The sequence below is a fragment of the Hemitrygon akajei genome, chromosome 16 (genome assembly GCF_048418815.1).
Source record: "Hemitrygon akajei chromosome 16, sHemAka1.3, whole genome shotgun sequence".
Taxonomy (NCBI): domain Eukaryota; kingdom Metazoa; phylum Chordata; class Chondrichthyes; order Myliobatiformes; family Dasyatidae; genus Hemitrygon; species Hemitrygon akajei.
The window spans coordinates 25,434,174-25,453,228 of record NC_133139.1 but is presented as its reverse complement, the minus strand read 5'-3'; the positions used below and the strand labels follow the sequence as shown (position 1 = coordinate 25,453,228).

The following is a 19,055-nucleotide window of genomic DNA, read 5'->3' as shown; positions in this document are numbered from 1 at the left end:
CAGGATCATTGTCACAATGTGTTCTGTCGTATGATGTAGGAGATCATGGTCCTTCCATGACCATGACTGTTCTTGCCGACTTTTCTACAGAAGTGGTTCACCATTGTCTTTACGAGACGGGTGACGGATACTCTTCAGAGATCGTCAATGGTTGCATAACCAGGACTTGTGATGTGACACCAGCTACTTGTACAACCACCCACCACCTGCTCCCATGGCTTCACATGACCCTGATCAGGGGTTGGGGGGGGGGGGGGAGCAAAGCAGGTGCTACACCTTGCCCAAGGGTGACCTGCAGGCTAGCGAAGGGAAGGAACACCCTACACCTCCTCTGGTAGAGACATATCGCCACCCTGCCACCCTGGGTAAGGGAGCCCAATGCACTGGGGCACAAGTTTAAAGTGAGAGGGTAGGGTAGAAACAAAGGGTGAGTATTTCTCACAGAGGGTGGTGGGATATGGAACAAGCTGCCAGAGGATGCAGGTACGGCTACAAAGTTTAAATTATATCGAGATAGGTAGATGGATAGGAAAGGTTTAGAGGGTTATTGGTCAAATACAGAGAGATGGGACTAGCTCATGTAGGCACCTTGGTCAGCATGGACAAAGTGGGCTGAACAGCCTGCTTCTGTCCTATTTAGCTCTATGACTTCAAAGCCTCCTCGAGAAAGTGTAATTCACTGCTTCTCTCTACCCAGTACAAACAGAGCTGAACCCTCATTCTATGGGAGTTTAAAGGGCACGAAGGGCTTACTGAAACCATCAACTAAACTCCAGTGGCAGGAGCCACACCAAACCCAGATATGTCACAAGTGTAGGGAGTGTGGGAGAGGGAGGGAACTCACAGGAAGAGCCACACACATCACAGTGAGCTGTGGCTCCAAGCACGATACCAACCATGTAACCACGCTCACTCAGGAGCAGATGCTGTCCAGGTAGTATCACAAGCAGCAACTGAGGCCAATTTATCATCTCCCCAAATTCAGGGTTACCGCTTCATAACCAAGTGCAGGAACTCAGTCGTGTACCTCTCTCTCTCAGCCAGTGGTCAGTCGGGTTGAAGGTCGATGGAGTAGAGCACACACATGGGTGCAAAAAAGGACAAAAACTGAGCACCTTCAGTCACAAATCTAAGTTCACGACCCACATCAGCCTCCTTCTGCCCTCTAAACCTCTCTGCAGAAACCAGTCCCACGCCAACTCAAATCTCTCTACACGGCAGCAAGAAGTAGCCAAGGACACTGAATGCAGTAAGAGATTTCACCCCAGGGAGCGTTGCCATTCCTATTAAACAATACTTGTCCCGCTGCTCATAGACACTTAGCGTAGGTTCCATTCAGTCAACTTGGACCAGACATTAAACCGTCCAAAAATGAATAACCATATTGGTATTCAGAAATGAGGTGGAAACAGAGGTAATTGGAGATCAAAGAAAAAGCTGAAGTCATACCCTGCCAAATGGAGGAATAGTTGTTGGAAAGCATCATTCCACACTGGGATATCGCTCCAGGTTTTCCACTGGGTATTGCTCTGGATGCAACGATCATTGTCAATCATCATCCCCTCATCAAGTTCAGATGTAGGGATTTCTACTGAAGATTGCACGCGTCCATTTGCAAATTATGAATCAAGCCAACCCACATACTCGATCGTCCAAATGGCCTAATTCTGCTCTAAATCTTACAGTTGTGTACAATGAGACCCAGACAACTGGCTGTATCAGTGACAAGCAAGACAAATACCATATAGTACCCATCTCCATCAATACTCAGCAGTTTTACTATTTTCAAGACTCTACCATTAACATCCTATGATCCCCACTGACCAGGAACTTAACTGGATCAGCTACATAAATACCCTGGCTACAAGTGAAAGTCACAGGCCATGTACCCTGCGGCAAATAACTCAGCTCCTGACACTCCAAAACTTTTCTGTCATCTACTAGGCATAAGGTAGTCCCATCCAAATTGAACCATATCCACCATCTGCAGTAGATCAGGGACAGTATGCTGGTAGATTCGATCTGTCTAACCCAGGGTGTCCTTGTATTGTCCCACCAATGATCAGCAAATTCCACCGCCTCTTCACATCTGACCTCCTCACTAGGACTGGGTATTGTTTTACACCAAACTTGGAATGTTCTTCCTGAGTGACTCTCTGTTGTGTTTCTGATATTACACTTAACGACTTAAACAAATACTCAATGGCTTCTTGGCAATTTCCATTTTGTGATCAGCTTGCTCTTGGCCTGCTAACCCCTCCCCTCCTTCACTTCCAGCAACAAGCAGTGCTTCGCTGGCCAATCTTTACATCCTCTAATTCATCATCAACACTTCCTATTGTTAGGTGCCAAGTACCTCATTTCTAGATCTCTTTGGGTTTCCTGGAAGAGTTGCCCCCGATTCCATCACCCCCAGAGGCTCTTCTGAAGCAGGGGTTCACAACCTTTTTTGTCATGGATCCCTATCATTAACCAAGGGATCTATGGACCCCTCTTCTAATGAGTCTGGTGAGTGTCACTTTAAGCAAAGGGGCAATCCAGGACTCCAGCACTCAGCGTCTGAGGTCAGTAAAGGCCGTATCAGCTTTCTTCCCTACCACCCGACCCACTGGCACAGCTAAAATCAACTCTCCATCCTTGGTTCAAATTCATTCCGGACATCTCATTGTTCCTGCTGTAAAGCCCTCTTGGAAAAAAGAGTTTTCTAATTTCCACTAAATAACAATTCAACTCTGATCCAAGGATATTATGATTTTACAAAGGAAAGGTTGAAGGGGCACAGGTGTATTTTAGCAGAACAATATAGTGTGTTAAATTATGCAATATCAAACATCAAGCTGTTTATTGCAACGAACATGCAGCATCCACAACAAGTTAACTATTTATAGGATCAGTAACATTGAAAGAACTTTTGCCTGACCCTTCATTGAGATGTGGGCGGGTAAAAATGGATGCTAAACCAAAGAAAAAAATATACGGGGGAAACCAAAGGCATAGCTGAATATTTGTCTTTTAAGGAACGACTTATAGGGAGAGAGAAGAAACAAGGTGAGAGATGGAGAATCTGGAGAAGCAAATTCCAGCACTTGGATTCATGGAAGTTTCCTGCCAGGCTGCTGAGGGTGGGGAGATGAAAAGCTCAGATGATTAGGACGCCAGAGCTTGAGGGATGAGGTGGATGGAGATGTAGGACTGAAAGTGATCAGGTGAACTGAGTGGCTGAGCATCCACTACACTGCCTAGGCAGGGTCCGGAGGGTCCGGACTCGTCTGGAGAGGAGCTGTGTTGCAAAACAAGTCAGGCTGGAGCAACCACAGCCCTATCCAGTGACTTGGTCATTTCATTGAAACGCACGCACAAAAAAAAGTGAGAAATAAAAATAAAAACAGGTTAATTGGGATGGACAAGAATACAATTACCAAATCTCAAGTGAGAAGAGAAAGGGAAAGTGGAAGCAGGTGAGAACAAAGTCTTAGTAAAAGCAATTAACAGCAGCGATGAGCTGCTGCAGAAAATGGTTAAACCGTTGCAGAGATGAACCCTCTGTGAGGTGTTCTAGTTTACTCTGGTGAAGGTTATCGGGGATGAGTCTGAAATACACGGTGTGAGATTGCCACAGAACAACCTGGGATGAGCTAGAATTCCAGAGAACTTTCCTCTACAGAAGCAGAAGTGAAACAATTCATAACCCCAGCCATTAGTGAATTGATTTACTTTTTACGGATTTAACCGCCAAGATTTCCTCAAACCCAAACCATAGTCAAGACTCAGGACTCCAGGCTGTGGAATTGCACCGGAGAACCTCTGGGTCTGTGCCCAGGGCCAGTGAGCAAGGCTTGGGGAAATAGTACCCCGTCCAGTTAGGAATAGAATACCCAGGATGGAAAGAAAAGAAATTCCTTCTGTGAATGAAAGTCTGCATTGCAATGCAGAGAATCCTCAATACAAATGACAAACAATGGCAAACGAAGGGTCTCCTGTGTGAGGCTGGTGCATTTGCCCTGTCCCAGTGAGTCCTCAGACCTGCTCTGGAGTGAAATGCAGATTCACAAGAGGCTCCTGTCTGCTCCCCGTGTCTGTCTCCCCCTTTCTCTGTCTATCATTGTTTGCCTCTCTCAGCTCCAACTGGACGTGAGTCACTTGGCTCAGCTCCCCTTTTCCATTCTTTTTCTTGCTCACCCACTCATTATTTCTCCTCCTCTATTTTCCTTGAATCCCATGGCCACAAACCTCTGGCTCTTACATCTCCCCCTCCCTTCTGCTCTCTCTCTACGACCCCATCCTTCCCACTATCGGCTGCACCCCTCCTCTCCTGTACCCCTTCCCACTCCACCTCTCACTCCCACTCTCCCCCCTTTTCCCTCATTCCCACACTCCCCATCCTTTCTCAGTGTTTCACTCCATCCACCACTCTGGCCTTTGCTGCATCACTCCATCTCTCTCCACCATTCTCACTCCCTCCCTCACTACTCTCTGCCACTCTATCACGCTCACTTTCCCAGTCCCCCTATCTTCCCCATTAGCCTCTCTGTCGCTTTCTTTCTCTCAAACCTTCCTTTCACCCCTTCCCTCTCTCCTTCCTTCCCTTTTTACTCTTTCTCACTCTCCATCTTCCCCCTCGCCGTTCCATCTCTCCCTCTGCCGGACTTTATCCCACTTTCTCCCACTCACCCCATGTTTAACTCCAGCAGCCGCTTCCTCTCCCTCCGTTTCCGCGAGTCCCGCCGCTCCGGTTCCTTGCGCCTGTTGCTCGAGTTGGGATTCGGCTCCTCCCGACTGCCCGCCTCTGCCACCGGCTGCCCGCTGTCGGTCCCCGGGCTCCGAGTCGCCGCTCCGCTCGCTGACTGCATCAGAACAAAGTAACTAACGGGTCTTCGGATTCAGCTCGCTGCTGCCGTCTGCGGGAGAGAGAAGGGGAATGGGAGGCAGAGACAGAATGGGACGAAGAGGGAGGGCCCTGGACAGAGGGAGGGAGGGAGAGGGAGAGAGACAGAGGGGAGAGACAGAGAGAGGGTGGGAGAAGGGGAGAAGGAGAGAAGAGGAGAGAGAGAAGGGAGGGGTAGAGAGAGAGGGAGGGGTAGAGAGGGGGGTAGGGGGAGAGAGAGGGTTAGGGAGGGAGGGGGAGAGAGAGGGGTAGGGAGGGAGGGGGAGAGAGAGGGGTAGGGAGGGAGGGGGAGAGAGAGGGGGAGGGGAGGAGGAGGTAGGGAGAGGGGAGAGGGGAGGAGGGGGGAGGGAGAGGGAAGGAGGAGGTAGGGGAGAGGGAGGGAGGGTGTGAGAAGAGAGAAGGGAGGGAGGGGAGAGGAGAGAAGGGAGGGAGGGGAGAGGAGAGAAGGGAGGGAGGGGAGAGGAGAGAAGGGAGGGAGGGGAGAGGAGAGGAAGGAGGGGACAGGGAGAAGGGGAGGGGAGAGGGAAGATAGGGGAGGAAAGAGAAGTGGGAGGGGATAGGGAGGGAATGGAGTGGGAGGGAGGGAGAAGCTGGAGAGAGGATAGGGTGGGGAAGAGGAGAGAAGAGGGATGGGAGGAGGGGAGAGGGAGAAGCAGGGGTGGGAGAGAGGGGGAGGGGAGTGGGAGGGAGTAAGAGGGAGGGAGAGGGAAGAGAGGCGGGGAGAGGTTGAGAGGGGAGGGGAGAAAGGGGAGGGAAGCAGTGGACAGGGAGGAAAGTGGGAGAATGCAGAGGGGGGAGAGAGGACAGAGGGAGATGGATGGAGGGGGAGGGGTAGAGAGGGGACAAAGAGAGAGGGAGGGATGGGGTGCAAGAGAGCGAGGGGGAAAGAGTGTGAGGGAGGGAGAGGGAGGTGAGGGGGTGGGAGGGAGGAGGGAAGAGAGGGAGAGAGGGGAGGGGGAAAGGGGAGAGAAATAATTAAAGGGAGGAATAGGTGGGGAGAGGGGTGTGAAGGAGGGAGGGGAAGGGGTAAGAGGGAGGGAAAAGGGGTAAGAAGGATGGTGAAGGGGAATGAGAACAACAGAAGGGGAAGGCAAAGATGGAAGGGAAGAGAAGGGAGGGAGAGGGATGAGAGATTTAGGGAGAGAGGGACAGAAAGAGGGGTCACAGGGGAGGGAGGGAGGGGGGTGAGTGGGAGGGATGGGAAGTGAGAGGTCAGGAAAAGAGGGGTGGAGGGAAAGAGTGAGGACAAGGGGCAGTAATGGTGGAAGAAGAGAGGGTGGGAGGGTGAGGAAGGGAAGAAGAGAGGGTGGGAGGGTGAGGGAGGGAAGAAGAGAGGGTGGGAGGGTGAGGGAGGGAAAAGAGGGATTTAGGGAGAAAGAGGGAGAGGGATTGAAAGGGGGAGAGGGAGCAGGAGGAGGAGGGTTTGGAAGGGGAGAGAGGGAGGAGGAGAGGTGAGAGAGGGAAGGGAGAGGAGGGAGTGAGAGAGATGGGGAGGGGGAAGGAGGGTGAGGGAGTGGGAGGGCGATGGATGAGGGATTGAGGGAGAGAGATAACAGGGTGGTGAGTGGGAAGGATGGGTAATGAGGGAGGAGGTGAGGGGGGTTGGGGAGTGAGATGGTGAGGAAAAGAGGGTGGAGGGGGCAAATAGGGAAAAAGAGGGTGAGAGGAGGAGGAGGAAGGAGAGGGTGGGAGAGAGAGGGAAGGTAAGGAGAGGGTGGGAGAGAGAGAGGGAAGGTAAGGAGAGGGTGGGAGATAGAGAGGGAAGGTAAGGAGAGGGAGGGAGGCTGGGGGTGCAAGAAGGAGAGGGAAGAGGGATTTAGGGACAAAAGGGGGAGGGATTAGGAGTGGGGAGTGGGATGGATGGTGAGGAGAGAGCGGGTGAGGGAAGGATGAAAAGAGTGAGAGAATCAGAGGGACAGAGGGGGATGGAGAGAAGGGGAGAGGTTTCTAGAGTAAAGGGGGAAGGAAGAAGAGTGGGTACGAAGGAGGGAGAGGGAGGGAAGAGAGGCAGAGTGAGGGAGGGAAGGAAAAGAGGGTGGAGGGAGATAGAGGGGAAAGGAGGGGATGTGAGAGGAACAGGATGGTTTGGGAACCTTGGGATGCTGAGGCATCGCAAATTTAGTGCAAAAAAGAAAGGAAACACATGTAAGATCCTGGTAGTTGAAACCAGAAGGGACCTCTGGAAAATATAAATAAATAGGGAATGATGAGGTCTTTAAAAAGGGGTCATTAAATAAAAACACAAAATGCTGGCAGAACTCAGCAGGTCAGACAGCATCTATGGGAGGAGGTAGTGATGACGTTTCAGGCCGAAACCCTTCATCAGGAGTGAAGTAACATGGGATGGTGGAGAGGGGATAAGAAGTGGGGGGAGGGATGAAGTAGAAAGCTGGGAAGTGATAGGCTGGAGGGAAATGGGCTAGGGGGAAGGTGGAGAATTATGGGAAATAAAAGAGAAAGAAAGGTAGCGCTGGGGGTAAGATTATAGTGAGGGGGAAAAAAGAGAGAGAAAGAGAACCAGATTAAAATTATAGATAGGGATGGGGTATCAACGGAGGTCTGTGAGTTGAATGTTCATGCCGGCAGGTAGGAGGCTACCTAGGTGGGAGATAAGGTATTGCTCCATCGACCTGCATGTGGCCTCATCTTGACGGTAGAGGAGGCCATGGACAGACATGTTGGAGTAGGAATGGTCTGTGGAATTGAAGTGTGTGGCCACAGGGAGATCCCGCCACTGCTGGAGGACTGAGCGCCGGTGTTCGGCGAAACGGTCTCCCAGTCTGCGGCGGGTCTCCCCAATGTATAAATGGCCACATCGGGAGCACCGGATACAGTATATCACCCCAGTTGACTCGCAGGTGAAGTGGTGCCTCACCTGAAAGGACTGTCTGGGGCCTGGGATGGTGGTGAGGGAAGAAGTGTGGGGGCAGGTGTAGCACTTCTTCCGTTTGCAGGGATGAGTGCCCGGAGGGAGGTCAGTGGGGAGGATGAATGGACAAGGGAGTCGCGTAGGGAGCGATCCCTGTGGAAAGCCGAGAATGGAGGGGGGGGGGGAAGGGTGAGTAGGATGTCAAAGCATTTTATATCTATGTTACAAACAAGAGGGTAACTGGGGAGACGGTAGGTAACCCTAGTAATTTCTGAGGTAGGGGCATGGGCACAACTTTGTGGGCTGAAGGGCCTGTATTGTGCTGTAGGTTTTCTAGGTTCACTCATCAATAAAGGAGGGTTACATCCAGAGCCAGAGGAGGTGTATGAGGTAGAAAAAGAGCATCTCTCATCAATTTTCATCAAGGAAAATGACATAGAGTTCAGTGAGATCAGAGAAGGATATGCTGATATCCTATGACACATTAATATCCAGAGGTTTTCAGAACATTAAGGTGGATAAGTCCCAGGGCCTGGTAGGATCCATCCCAGGTTCAATGTGGACAGGAAGAAAGGAGATCAATTGATATCTTTATATCTTCTTTAGTCACACAAGATCCCAGTGGACAGGAGAGCAGCCAATGTTGTTGCTCTTTTTAAGAAGGGCAAGAAACAAACCAGGAAATTATAGGCCGGTGAGCCTTACATCATCTGTAGACAAGCTGTTGGAGAAGATTCTTAGGGGATAGGATCTACTCGAATCTGGAAAAGTGTAGACTTTTAGATAGTATGGGTCTGTGAGGCCATGATCTTGTCTTACAGACTTGATTGAATTTTTTCGTGGAGGTGACAGATGATTGATGATCAGGCAGTGGATGTTGGAAACATTACCTTTTGTAAAGGCTTCAATGAGGTCCCTCATGGTAGGCTGATCCATAAGGCTGGCACATGGAATCCATGGCAACTTGGTAGATTGATTTGAAAATTGGCTTGGCAATAGACGACAGCATATAGTCGTGGAGGTTGTTATTCCAACTGGAGGTCTGTGACTAATGGTGTTCCACAAGGATCAGTGCTGAGACCTCTATTATGTGTTATATATTGATTAAGTATATATGTTTGAGTATATATATACACACATATAGAAAGTATTCACACCCCCCCCCCCCGGAAGTTTTCATGTTTTATTGTTTTACAGCATCAAATAACAATGGATTTAATTTGGCTTTTTTGACAATGATCAACGGAAAAAGACTCGTGTTAAAGTACAAACAGATCACTACAAATGATCTAAATTAATTACAAATATAAAACACAAAATAATTGATTGCATAAGTATTCACCTCCCTCCTCCCTTTTAATATGACACATCAAATCATCACTGGTGCAGCCAATTGGTTTTAGAAGCAACACAATTAGATAAATGGAGATCTGTTTTTGGAGACTGTATACAGTTGAGGTGTTTCAATTGATTGTAGTAAAAATACACCCTGTACCCGGAAGGCCCAACTGCTGGTGAGACAGTTTCCTGGTAAACACAACACCAGGCAATTCCGCAAAAAGGTTATTGAGAAGCACAAGTCAGGAGATGGATACAAGAAAATTTCCAAGTCACTGAATATCCCTTGGAGTACAGTTAAGCCAATTATCAAGAAATGAAAAGAATATGGCACAGCTGTAAATCTGCTTAGAGCAGGCTGTCCTCCAAAACTGAGTGACCGTGTAAGAAGGGGACTAGTGAGGGAGGCCACTAAGAGACCCATGACAACTCTGGAGGAGTAGGGAGATTCAGTGGCTGAGATGGGAGAGACTACGCATACAACTATTGCCCAGGCGCTTTACCAGTCTCAGCTTCATGGGAGAGTGGCAAAGAGAAAGCTACTGTTGAAAAAAAACTCACATGAAATCTCAGCTAGTTTGCCAGAAGGCATGTAGGAGACTCTAAGACAGCTGCAAGGTTCTATGGTCTGATAAAACCAAAATTGAGCTTTTTGGCCATCAGACTAAACATAATCAAAAACACACCATCCCTACCGTGAAGCACGGTGGTAGCTGCATCATGCTGTGGGGATGCTTCACTGCAGCAGGCCCTGGAAGGCTTGTGGAGGTAGAGGGTAAAATGAATGCAGCAAAATACAGGGAAATTCTAGAGGAAAACCTGATGTAGTCTGCAAGAGAACTGCGACCTGGGAGAAGATTTGTTTTCCAGCAAGACAGTGACCCCAAGCATAAAGCCAAAGTTGCACAGGAATAGCTTAAACACAACAGTTAATGTCCTGGACAGGCCGAGTCAGAGCCCAGGCAGCAATCCAACTGAGAATGTGTGGCTGGACTTGAAAAGGGCTGTTCACTCACAACCCCTATGTAATCTGACAATTTGAGCAGTTTTGTAAAGAAGAATGGGGAAAAACTGCAGTGAAATATGCACTAACAAGCAGGCGTACCTAATAAAGTGGCCGCTTAGTGTGTCATGGTGACAGTGGCAGAGGGGCTGATCAGTAGGTTTACAAATGACACAGAATTTGTCAGAGTTGTGAATAATGAGAAAGGTTCTCAAAGCATTCAGCAGGATATAAATCGGGTGGAAATGCAGATAGAGAAATAGCAGCTAGAGTTTAACCTGGATAATCACCTTGGCAGGTCAAATGTAAGAAGAATGTCAAGGCTCCTAGGAAGCATTGATTACAGTGGCAACTTGTGGCTCAAGTCAATTTCTTCCTGAAGATAGCAAGTAGAAGGGAATAAAGAAAGCGTGTGACGTACTTGCTTTCATTGGTTGGGTTGTTGAGAATAAAAATTGGGAATTATGTTGCAACTGTCTGAAACATGGGTTAGGCAACAGACGTCTGTTGTATGTGAGCGGGTGGGTGAGAAAGGCTTTTTCTGTTGGTATTGTTATGTTGTTGTTGCTTTTGTTATGCTGGACACTGTGGGCACATTAATTTGGCACCAGAATGTGGCGACATTGCACGTCTGCCCCGGTATGTCTTCAGGCTGTGGTGGTTGTTAATGCAAATGGCTCATTTCATTCCAGGCTTTGATGTCATTGAATCAGACCAGTCTGCAATATTCCAACTTGGGGTTTGGGTTCAGGTGTAAGTGTGTGTTTCTGGTCACCTCATCGCAGGAAGGATGCACGGGGTTTGGAGTGGTTCTGCAGCATGTTGCCTCTTAGAGAATATTAGCTATAAAGAAAGAGTGGACAAATTTGGATAGTTCTTTCTGGAGGGTCGGAGACTGAGGGGAGACCTAACATTATGAGAGGCAAAAAAATTGCAGGCAATCAGGGACCTTTTCCCAGGTTGAAAATCTCTGATACATTACTGCAAGAGGGGGGAAAGTTTAAAGGAGATGTTAATACGGAGAGTTATAGGAGTTGCTGGAGGAAGTGATGGAAACATACTTGGCAAACACAAGAAAGTCTGCAGATGCTGGAAATCCAAGGCAGCGCACACAAAATGCTGGAGGAACTCAGCAGCCCCGGCAGCATCCCTGGAAAAGAGTAAAGAGTCAACATTTCAGCCGAGACCCTTCATCAGGACATGAAGGGTCTTAGCCAGAAACATCGACTGTTCGCTGTTTTCCATAGATGCTGCCCGAGAAACAGACTTGATATCGGTGTTTAGTCAGACTCATGAACCAACAAGTCACAAGCACCTGGTGGCAGACAGGGTTAGTTAGAGTTGCCATGGACAATACGGGCCACAGGGCCTGTTCCTGTGTTGCACTCTTTTATGTTCTGTAAGGGAAGGGAGGAGAGTTAGGGAAAAGAGAGGGGGCAGGAAGGGAGGAGAGTTAGGGAAAAGAGAGGGGGCAGGAAGGAAGGGAGAGGTGAGGGTGAGCGGAAGGAGAGGGGAAGAGAGGAAAATGGAGGGGTAAGAATAGGATGGGGAGAAGAGGGTGAGGAGAGAGTGGTCAGGGTGAGGAAGGAGGGGACGGTGCAGGAAAAAGAGAGGGGAAAGATAAGGGGAGGTGGGAAACGGTAGGGAAGAGAGATGGAGTTGCAAAAGATAAAGGGTAGGGAAAATTGTGAAGTAGAGGGGCCAGAGGGACAGGGAAATAAGAAAAAGGAGGATTAGAGCACGGTTCTAAGAGGAAGAGAGCGGAAAGGAGAGAGGAAAGTTAAGGTAGAGACATAAAGGAAGAAATACATTGAGTGCGGAGAAGTGAATAATGGAAGAAAGGGGAGGGAGGGAGGTGGTGATGCAGGGCAGGAGAGAATGAGAGGGAATGAGAAAGAAGATCTGAGAGGGACAGCGTGGGGCACGTATGAAAGTTGCAGTAAGATAACGATAACCTGAGGCGGTGAGACTGCTGGAGACACCACTCTACTTACTACAGATGAGGTAGACCGCAACACAGTGTGTACTCAAACCAGATGCGTGAGGCCTCTGCGGTGAGACTTTTCCAGAAACGTAATGTCCGTGTAGCGGATGCTGGAAACAGATAACAGAAACGTGTGAAACATACCCAACAACTAAGGCTCTATTGTCATTACTAACTTCAAAATGCCATCAGCTGTCCGCTTGGAGTTTCAATTGACTTTCACACTTCTATTGTGAATGACAAGTGATCTTGTGAGTAAGGAATTCAAGCATATACAATTTACAATAGGCGATATCTGTAACTGATAGGCCAATTCTGTATAAAAATAGCGGTTTTCTGTTCAGACATGAGAACAGTGTGGATGACAGGGCCCACGCTGTCTTCCTTGTGCACAGGTAAAATATAAAGTATTCTTGAGTCGTAAGGGTCTTGTGTTCTGGGCCCAGTTATTTTATTTATTTTGTTATTGGTGAGGGGGAGGGGGAGGTCGAGAGGAAAGGATTACAATTCCGATGAAGGAGCGGAGGATAGGAAGATGCAGAATGTGGGAGGCGGACTGGGTGAGGAGACTGTAGTGGGATGGAGACCGAGAGGAGCTGGAAAGAGAGAGCGAGAGACAAAATGAAAAGTGTCTCGAGATCAGTGAAGGGCAGAAGACAAAGAAATCTGAGGGCAATTGAAGATACGGCACCGCGGTTAGCACCCTCATCCTGTCAAGTGCACTCAATCAGAGCAAACCTGGCAGCTCGGAACTGGATATCGATGAGCCAGAAGCTGGGTTGTATCTCGACACGTGACGTGACCTTGACGCGCATCCCTCACTCGACACACGGAAAAAGTGCACTGGGCATTCTAGCACCAATCCTGCAGCTGGGAGAAATGGAAAAAACAGAAAAAGCCGGCAAATTGCTCATGTCATACACGAGAAATTTGCAAGGAGATGAAAATCACCCAATAAAGCCTCTACAATTATATTGGGCATAAGCAGGTGTTGACAAGCAAGTGAGCTCTGTAAACACTGATAACTGACTTTGTAAATGGATGTAATGAAATGGCAGCAACAATTATTTTGATAGGAGTGATGGAAAAGGAAAGAATATTGTGCAGAAGGTTTCAAGGAAACATCGTGAATCAGGAAGAGAAAACAACCACCTCTAGAACACCAAAAGGCTTTTTCCACTGAGGTGTGTTGGGACTGCAACTAGAGGTCATGGGTTAAGGGTGAAAAGTTTAAGGGGAACGGGAGGGAAAACTTCTTCACTCAGAGGGGCGTGAGAATGTGCAGTGAGCTGCCCACACAAGAGGTGCATGCCAGCTCGATTTCAATGTTTAAGAGAAGTTTAGATAGGTACGTGGATGGGAGGAGTACGCGGGCCTATGGGCCTGGTACAGGTCGATGGATGGGAGGAGTACGCGGGCCTATGGTCCTGGTACAGGTCGATGGATGGTAGGAGTACGCGGGCCTATGGTCCTGGTACAGGTCGATGGATGGGAGGAGTACGCGGGCCTATGGTCCTGGTACAGGTCGATGGATGGGAGGAGTACGCGGGCCTATGGTCCTGGTACAGGTCGATGGATGGGAGGAGTACGCGGGCCTATGGTCCTGGTACAGGTCGATGGATGGGAGGAGTACGCGGGCCTATGGTCCTGGTACAGGTCGATGGATGGTAGGAGTACGCGGGCCTATGGTCCTGGTACAGGTCGATGGATGGTAGGAGTACGCGGGCCTATGGTCCTGGTACAGGTCGATGGATGGGAGGAGTAAGCGGGCCTATGGTCCTGGTACAGGTCGATGGATGGGAGGAGTACGCGGGCCTATGGTCCTGGTACAGGTCGATGGATGGTAGGAGTACGCGGGCCTATGGTCCTGGTACAGGTCGATGGATGGGAGGAGTACGCGGGCCTATGGTCCTGGTACAGGTCGATGGATGGGAGGAGTATGCGGGCCTATGGTCCTGGTACAGGTCGATGGATGGGAGGAGTACGCGGGCCTATGGTCCTGGTACAGGTCGATGGATGGTAGGAGTACGTGGGCCTATGGTCCTGGTACAGGTCGATGGATGGGAGGAGTATGCGGGCCTATGGTCCTGGTACAGGTCGATGGATGGGAGGAGTACGCGGGCCTATGGTCCTGGTACAGGTCGATGGATGGGAGGAGTAAGCGGGCCTATGGTCCTGGTACAGGTCGATGGATGGGAGGAGTAAGCGGGCCTATGGTCCTGGTACAGGTCGATGGATGGGAGGAGTACGCGGGCCTATGGTCCTGGTACAGGTCGATGGATGGGAGGAGTACGCGGGCCTATGGTCCTGGTACAGGTCGATGGATGGGAGGAGTACGCGGGCCTATGGTCCTGGTACAGGTCGATGGATGGTAGGAGTACGCGGGCCTATGGTCCTGGTACAGGTCGATGGATGGGAGGAGTACGCGGGCCTATGGTCCTGGTACAGGTCGATGGATGGTAGGAGTACGCGGGCCTATGGTCCTGGTACAGGTCGATGGATGGTAGGAGTACGTGGGCCTATGGTCCTGGTACAGGTCGATGGATGGGAGGAGTACGTGGGCCTATGGTCCCGGTACAGGTCGATGGATGGGAGGAGTACGTGGGCCTATGGTCCTGGTACAGGTCGATGGATGGGAGGAGTACGTGGGCCTATGGTCCTGGTACAGGTCGATGGATGGGAGGAGTACGCGGGCCTATGGTCCTGGTACAGGTCGATGGATGGGAGGAGTACGCGGGCCTATGGTCCTGGTACAGGTCGATGGATGGGAGGAGTACGCGGGCCTATGGTCCTGGTACAGGTCGATGGATGGGAGGAGTACGCGGGCCTATGGTCCTGGTACAGGTCGATGGATGGGAGGAGTACGCGGGCCTATGGTCCTGGTACAGGTCGATGGATGGGAGGAGTACGCGGGCCTATGGTCCTGGTACAGGTCGATGGATGGGAGGAGTACGCGGGCCTATGGTCCTGGTACAGGTCGATGGGAGTGGGTAGTTTAAATGGTTCAGCACAGACTAAATGGGCCAAAGGGCCTGTTTCACTGCTGCACTTTTCTATGACTCTAAATGACCAGGATCAAATTATTTACCTTTTAGCATTTAATAGGATTCAGTACAACGATGCTTCAACTGTGGGCTTCTGAAGTTCCTTTAGTTCAGGAGCCACCTTTAAAATGACAAAGTTGCCCGCATTTTTGCAAAGGCATCTATTTTGGCTGCACCATCTCTCTCTGACCACTTAATGACCTCTGACCCTGGAAAACCAGTAGGATTGGGGCACTTAATCCCCAAAACTAGGGAAGACTAAGGAAAATACAGGGATCTATCTCAGGAAGTAAATGGTGAGGAGGGAGAGGAAGACATGGGAACGGGAGAGAGGATGCTGAGAGAGGAAAAGAGAGAGAGAGTGGGTTGTGTGGGTAAATGGAAGGGGAGGAGGGAAATCTTAAATAACTTAGTGTTTTTGATTATTTTTCATAGACTAAAATCAGTAAGTCCACTTAAAGTGTTTAGAATCTAACATTTGACAATATTTTAGTTCACGAACAAGCTATTTATTCAAATCATCAATGGCATTTCTGCTCCACACAAACCTCCTCCCACCCCTCCCCACCATCAGCTCCTTCTACTCCGAGTGAGTCAATCCAGCTTCCCTGCAACCCCACTGCCACTGTTCAATTCAACTCACCTCAAGAGTGCTTTCCACATTCCTGTCACTTTCTGGGAAAAAGGGAATTTGTACTGAATTCCTAATTGGACTTATTGGAAAGTGATTGAGATGGAATCGATAGAGGGCCAGAAAGCAGTGGATAAGGCCTTGCTTTGCCTTTTGCTGTGTTCTATTAATGGAAAAATCCTTTCAATGAATACCCTATTGAACCCTTTCATAACTTTACAGACCTAAATCATATCTCTAAAACCTCTTTCCACTAGAAATACATCAATGTTTTTTGATAAGTATAATGAGAAGTCTGCCAATTTATATGTATCCACACTATCTTTCTGCAATACGAGGCCTTGAACTGTGCAGTGTTCTGGCACCAGTCTGGTCTATAGTGCTTCTCTGACCTCTTCCAAAACTTCTTTTAATACATGCAGATGTAAACCCACCCAATCAGTGATTCATCCTCTTTAAATTTGATTAGATTATCAATTATCTCTCCCTATCAATGCAAAATACCTTCCCATCCTTTCAGGACACTTCTAATGACATGTCCACCATCCTGAGGCAAAGCCATTATTTAATTTCTCTGCTAGTCATCTATTAGTCTATTATGTGCAGGCATTAAAAGCCCGTTCTGACCCTAATATTTTCCTGTGAATCAATGTGCCTGTGAAATACACAACTATTACTTAATATAAAACCTGAAAATTAGATTAATTACCTTCCTGTATAACCTATCTCTTGCCTACACATTTTCTTAACAATATATGAGGCCACTTGGCCCATCAAGTTCATGCCAGCTCCTAATGTGAGAAAATCTGCAGATGTTGAAAATCCAAGTCAACACAGACAAAATTGCTGGAGGAACTCAGCAGGCCAGGCAGCACCTATTGGAAAAGACTGGAGAAGAAGTGTTTACTCTTTTCCATAGATGCTGCCTGGCCTGCTGAGTTCCTCCAGCATTTTGTGTGTCTGTTGCTCCTAAGGCAGTGATCACATCACAAAGGTCCCATCAGCCTTGACCTTATTTCCCTACAATTTATTCTCTCTCAGCTGCCCATCAGCTCCCCTCACTGATCCATACTCAGGGGCAGCCTCCAGCAGCCAATTCACGGACCAGCAATTGTGGGGATGTTGGTGAGCACTGGAGCTCCTGGTGGAAAACATGCAGTCGCGTGACCTGCCAAAGGGTCTCGGCCCGAAAGGTCGACTGGTTTTTTTTCCACACAGACGCTGCCTGGCCTGCCGAGTTCCTCCAGCATTTTGTGTGTGGGTCACCTTGAGAATGTGATTCCTCAGATGAAAAACGAGCCAGATCGCTGTCGCTGTGAGGCCACAGAACCAGCTGCTGTGCCACTCTGAAACCTTTGTGAACTAACCTTTCCACCATCGACTTATTGCTTTTGTTTGTCTCTACCCTTCATTCTTCATCTCTGCGTGAGTTCACGGCACTCTGTTTAATGGCTCGTTTGTCCTTCAGAATACAGTGCTAGCCATTTGAAGTGTTTTTCCACTGGTACCCTTTTCCTATGTCAGCAGGGTCCTTATTGGTAATTATTTAAAATTTATTATTTTCAGGGATACGACACAGTAACTGGTCCTTCCGCCCCAACGAGCCTGCACCACCCCTGTGACCAATTAACCTGCTAAGATGTATCTACGGAACGTGGAAGGAAACAGGAGTGTTCGGACAGAACGCACACAGTCCTGGGGAGAATGTGGACTCCAGACAATGGCAGGAATGAATTATTTTGGGGTTTTTTCCCGATTACCTCTGTTTTTGAATGAAAATATCCACTCTGATATTGTCCTCAGAGTGGGTGTAACCAGAAGCTAGAACATCCTGATTCCGTACCATAATGACGGGAGATCATTTTTCTACTCCTGCTATCAATTACCACTGTCTATTGGCTAGATGGACAATGTGTTGCGTTTACAAAGACTCTGTGGCTCTCTATCCACTTCATTATCAATGGTGCCTGTATAAAGCTTCATTTCCTGTGTGTAATACCTTGCTCCACATTGATTTTTACCTGCGATTAATCCGCAGCTTCCCTTATTTGCTCAGCTCACTTTAATTCTGAGCTGCCCTGGCTGCTTGTGCTTTGAAGTACGACGAGTAAGGCCAATCGCTGGCTTTGAGTCATGAACAAGCAGCTGCCATTCCAGCGTCCAACGCTGGGCTCTCCACCCCCTTCAACAACTGCTCTTTCCACACGTAGTCCACGCCCGAGGGGTAGCGGAGCAGATTTACGGAGGCCGCTGTAAGATCGGTGTCCAAGTCCTGCTGCTGTCGGTAAGGAGCTTGCACGCTCTCCCCGTGACCATGTAGGTTTCCTCCCACATTCAGAAGACGTACGGTTAGGGTTCGTGAGTTGTGGGCGGGCTATGTTGGCGCCAGAAGCTTGGTGACACTTGCGGGCTGCCCAGTACCATCCCCGCTGATTCGATTTGACGCATTTCCCCGTATGTTTCATTGTACGTGTGACAAATAAAGCTCATCTTAAATTCAGTTTTTTAGTCATTTCCCCCTCCTGCTGCACTATTTCAATACCAAGGGAGTAAACATGCTCCTACAGCACCTCACACTGGTTGGAATTCCATCAGTCCATGTACACGTAAGGTACAGTTGTGACAGATGACAGATAAGGTCTCTCTCTGATGTTCTTGTTCTTCTTGTTGCACGGTTAAAGTGGGCAAGATCTTGTTGTTGGAGAAAGGAAAACGCAACAACGTACCAGAAATCTGAAATAAAAACCGCTCACCACCTCTGTGGAGAATTAGCACTTCAGGCTGAACCGGCAGGGGAAAGTTTAGAGAGAAATGGCTTAAAACCTGGTGGAAGAGAGAGAATTAAGAGGAAAGAGCACAAAAGCAAGGAGGCAGAAGAGTTCAAGAGTCTGGGTTGATGGTACCCCTAACATGGATAGTAGGGGTATGGAGGGCTGTGGTCCTGATGCAGGTTGATGGGAGTGGGCAGCTTAGATGGTTCAGCATGGGGTAGGTGGGCCGAAGGGCCTGTTTCTGTGCTGTACTTTTCTATAACTCTGTGACTCTGACTAAGGGAAGATGGTTCAAGGCGACAGAGGCTGATAAAAGGACAAGGCACAAAAGGTTGGTCACAAAGACGTTTAAATAGATAAAGCAAAATTAATCTCTGAAGGAAAATACTATGAATGTTGAAAATCTGAAATTAAAATGCCATTGATGGTGAGAATTGATTGTAGAAAGCAAAGTCCAGAATGGAGAAAATGACTAGTGAAAAAAATGAGGTACTATATATGAACAAATGATGAAATGTCATCAACAGTTC

At 48.7% G+C, this 19,055-nt stretch overlaps 1 protein-coding gene across 2 annotated transcripts in view; it reads right to left on the bottom strand.

Moving 5' to 3' along the window:
• LOC140739847 (homer protein homolog 3-like) overlaps positions 1-19,055 on the bottom strand; it is a 50,264-nt gene that overhangs the window by 29,579 nt on the left and 1,630 nt on the right. For both annotated transcript variants that reach the window (XM_073068444.1, XM_073068443.1), the window contains exons 2-4: positions 12,818-12,949; positions 12,090-12,189; positions 4,672-4,898 (exon numbers count right to left, since the gene is read on the bottom strand). In XM_073068444.1, coding sequence (XP_072924545.1) covers positions 4,672-4,850 — 179 coding nt within the window. In that variant the 5' untranslated portion in view covers positions 4,851-4,898; positions 12,090-12,189; positions 12,818-12,949. The remainder of the gene's footprint in view (positions 1-4,671; positions 4,899-12,089; positions 12,190-12,817; positions 12,950-19,055) is intronic.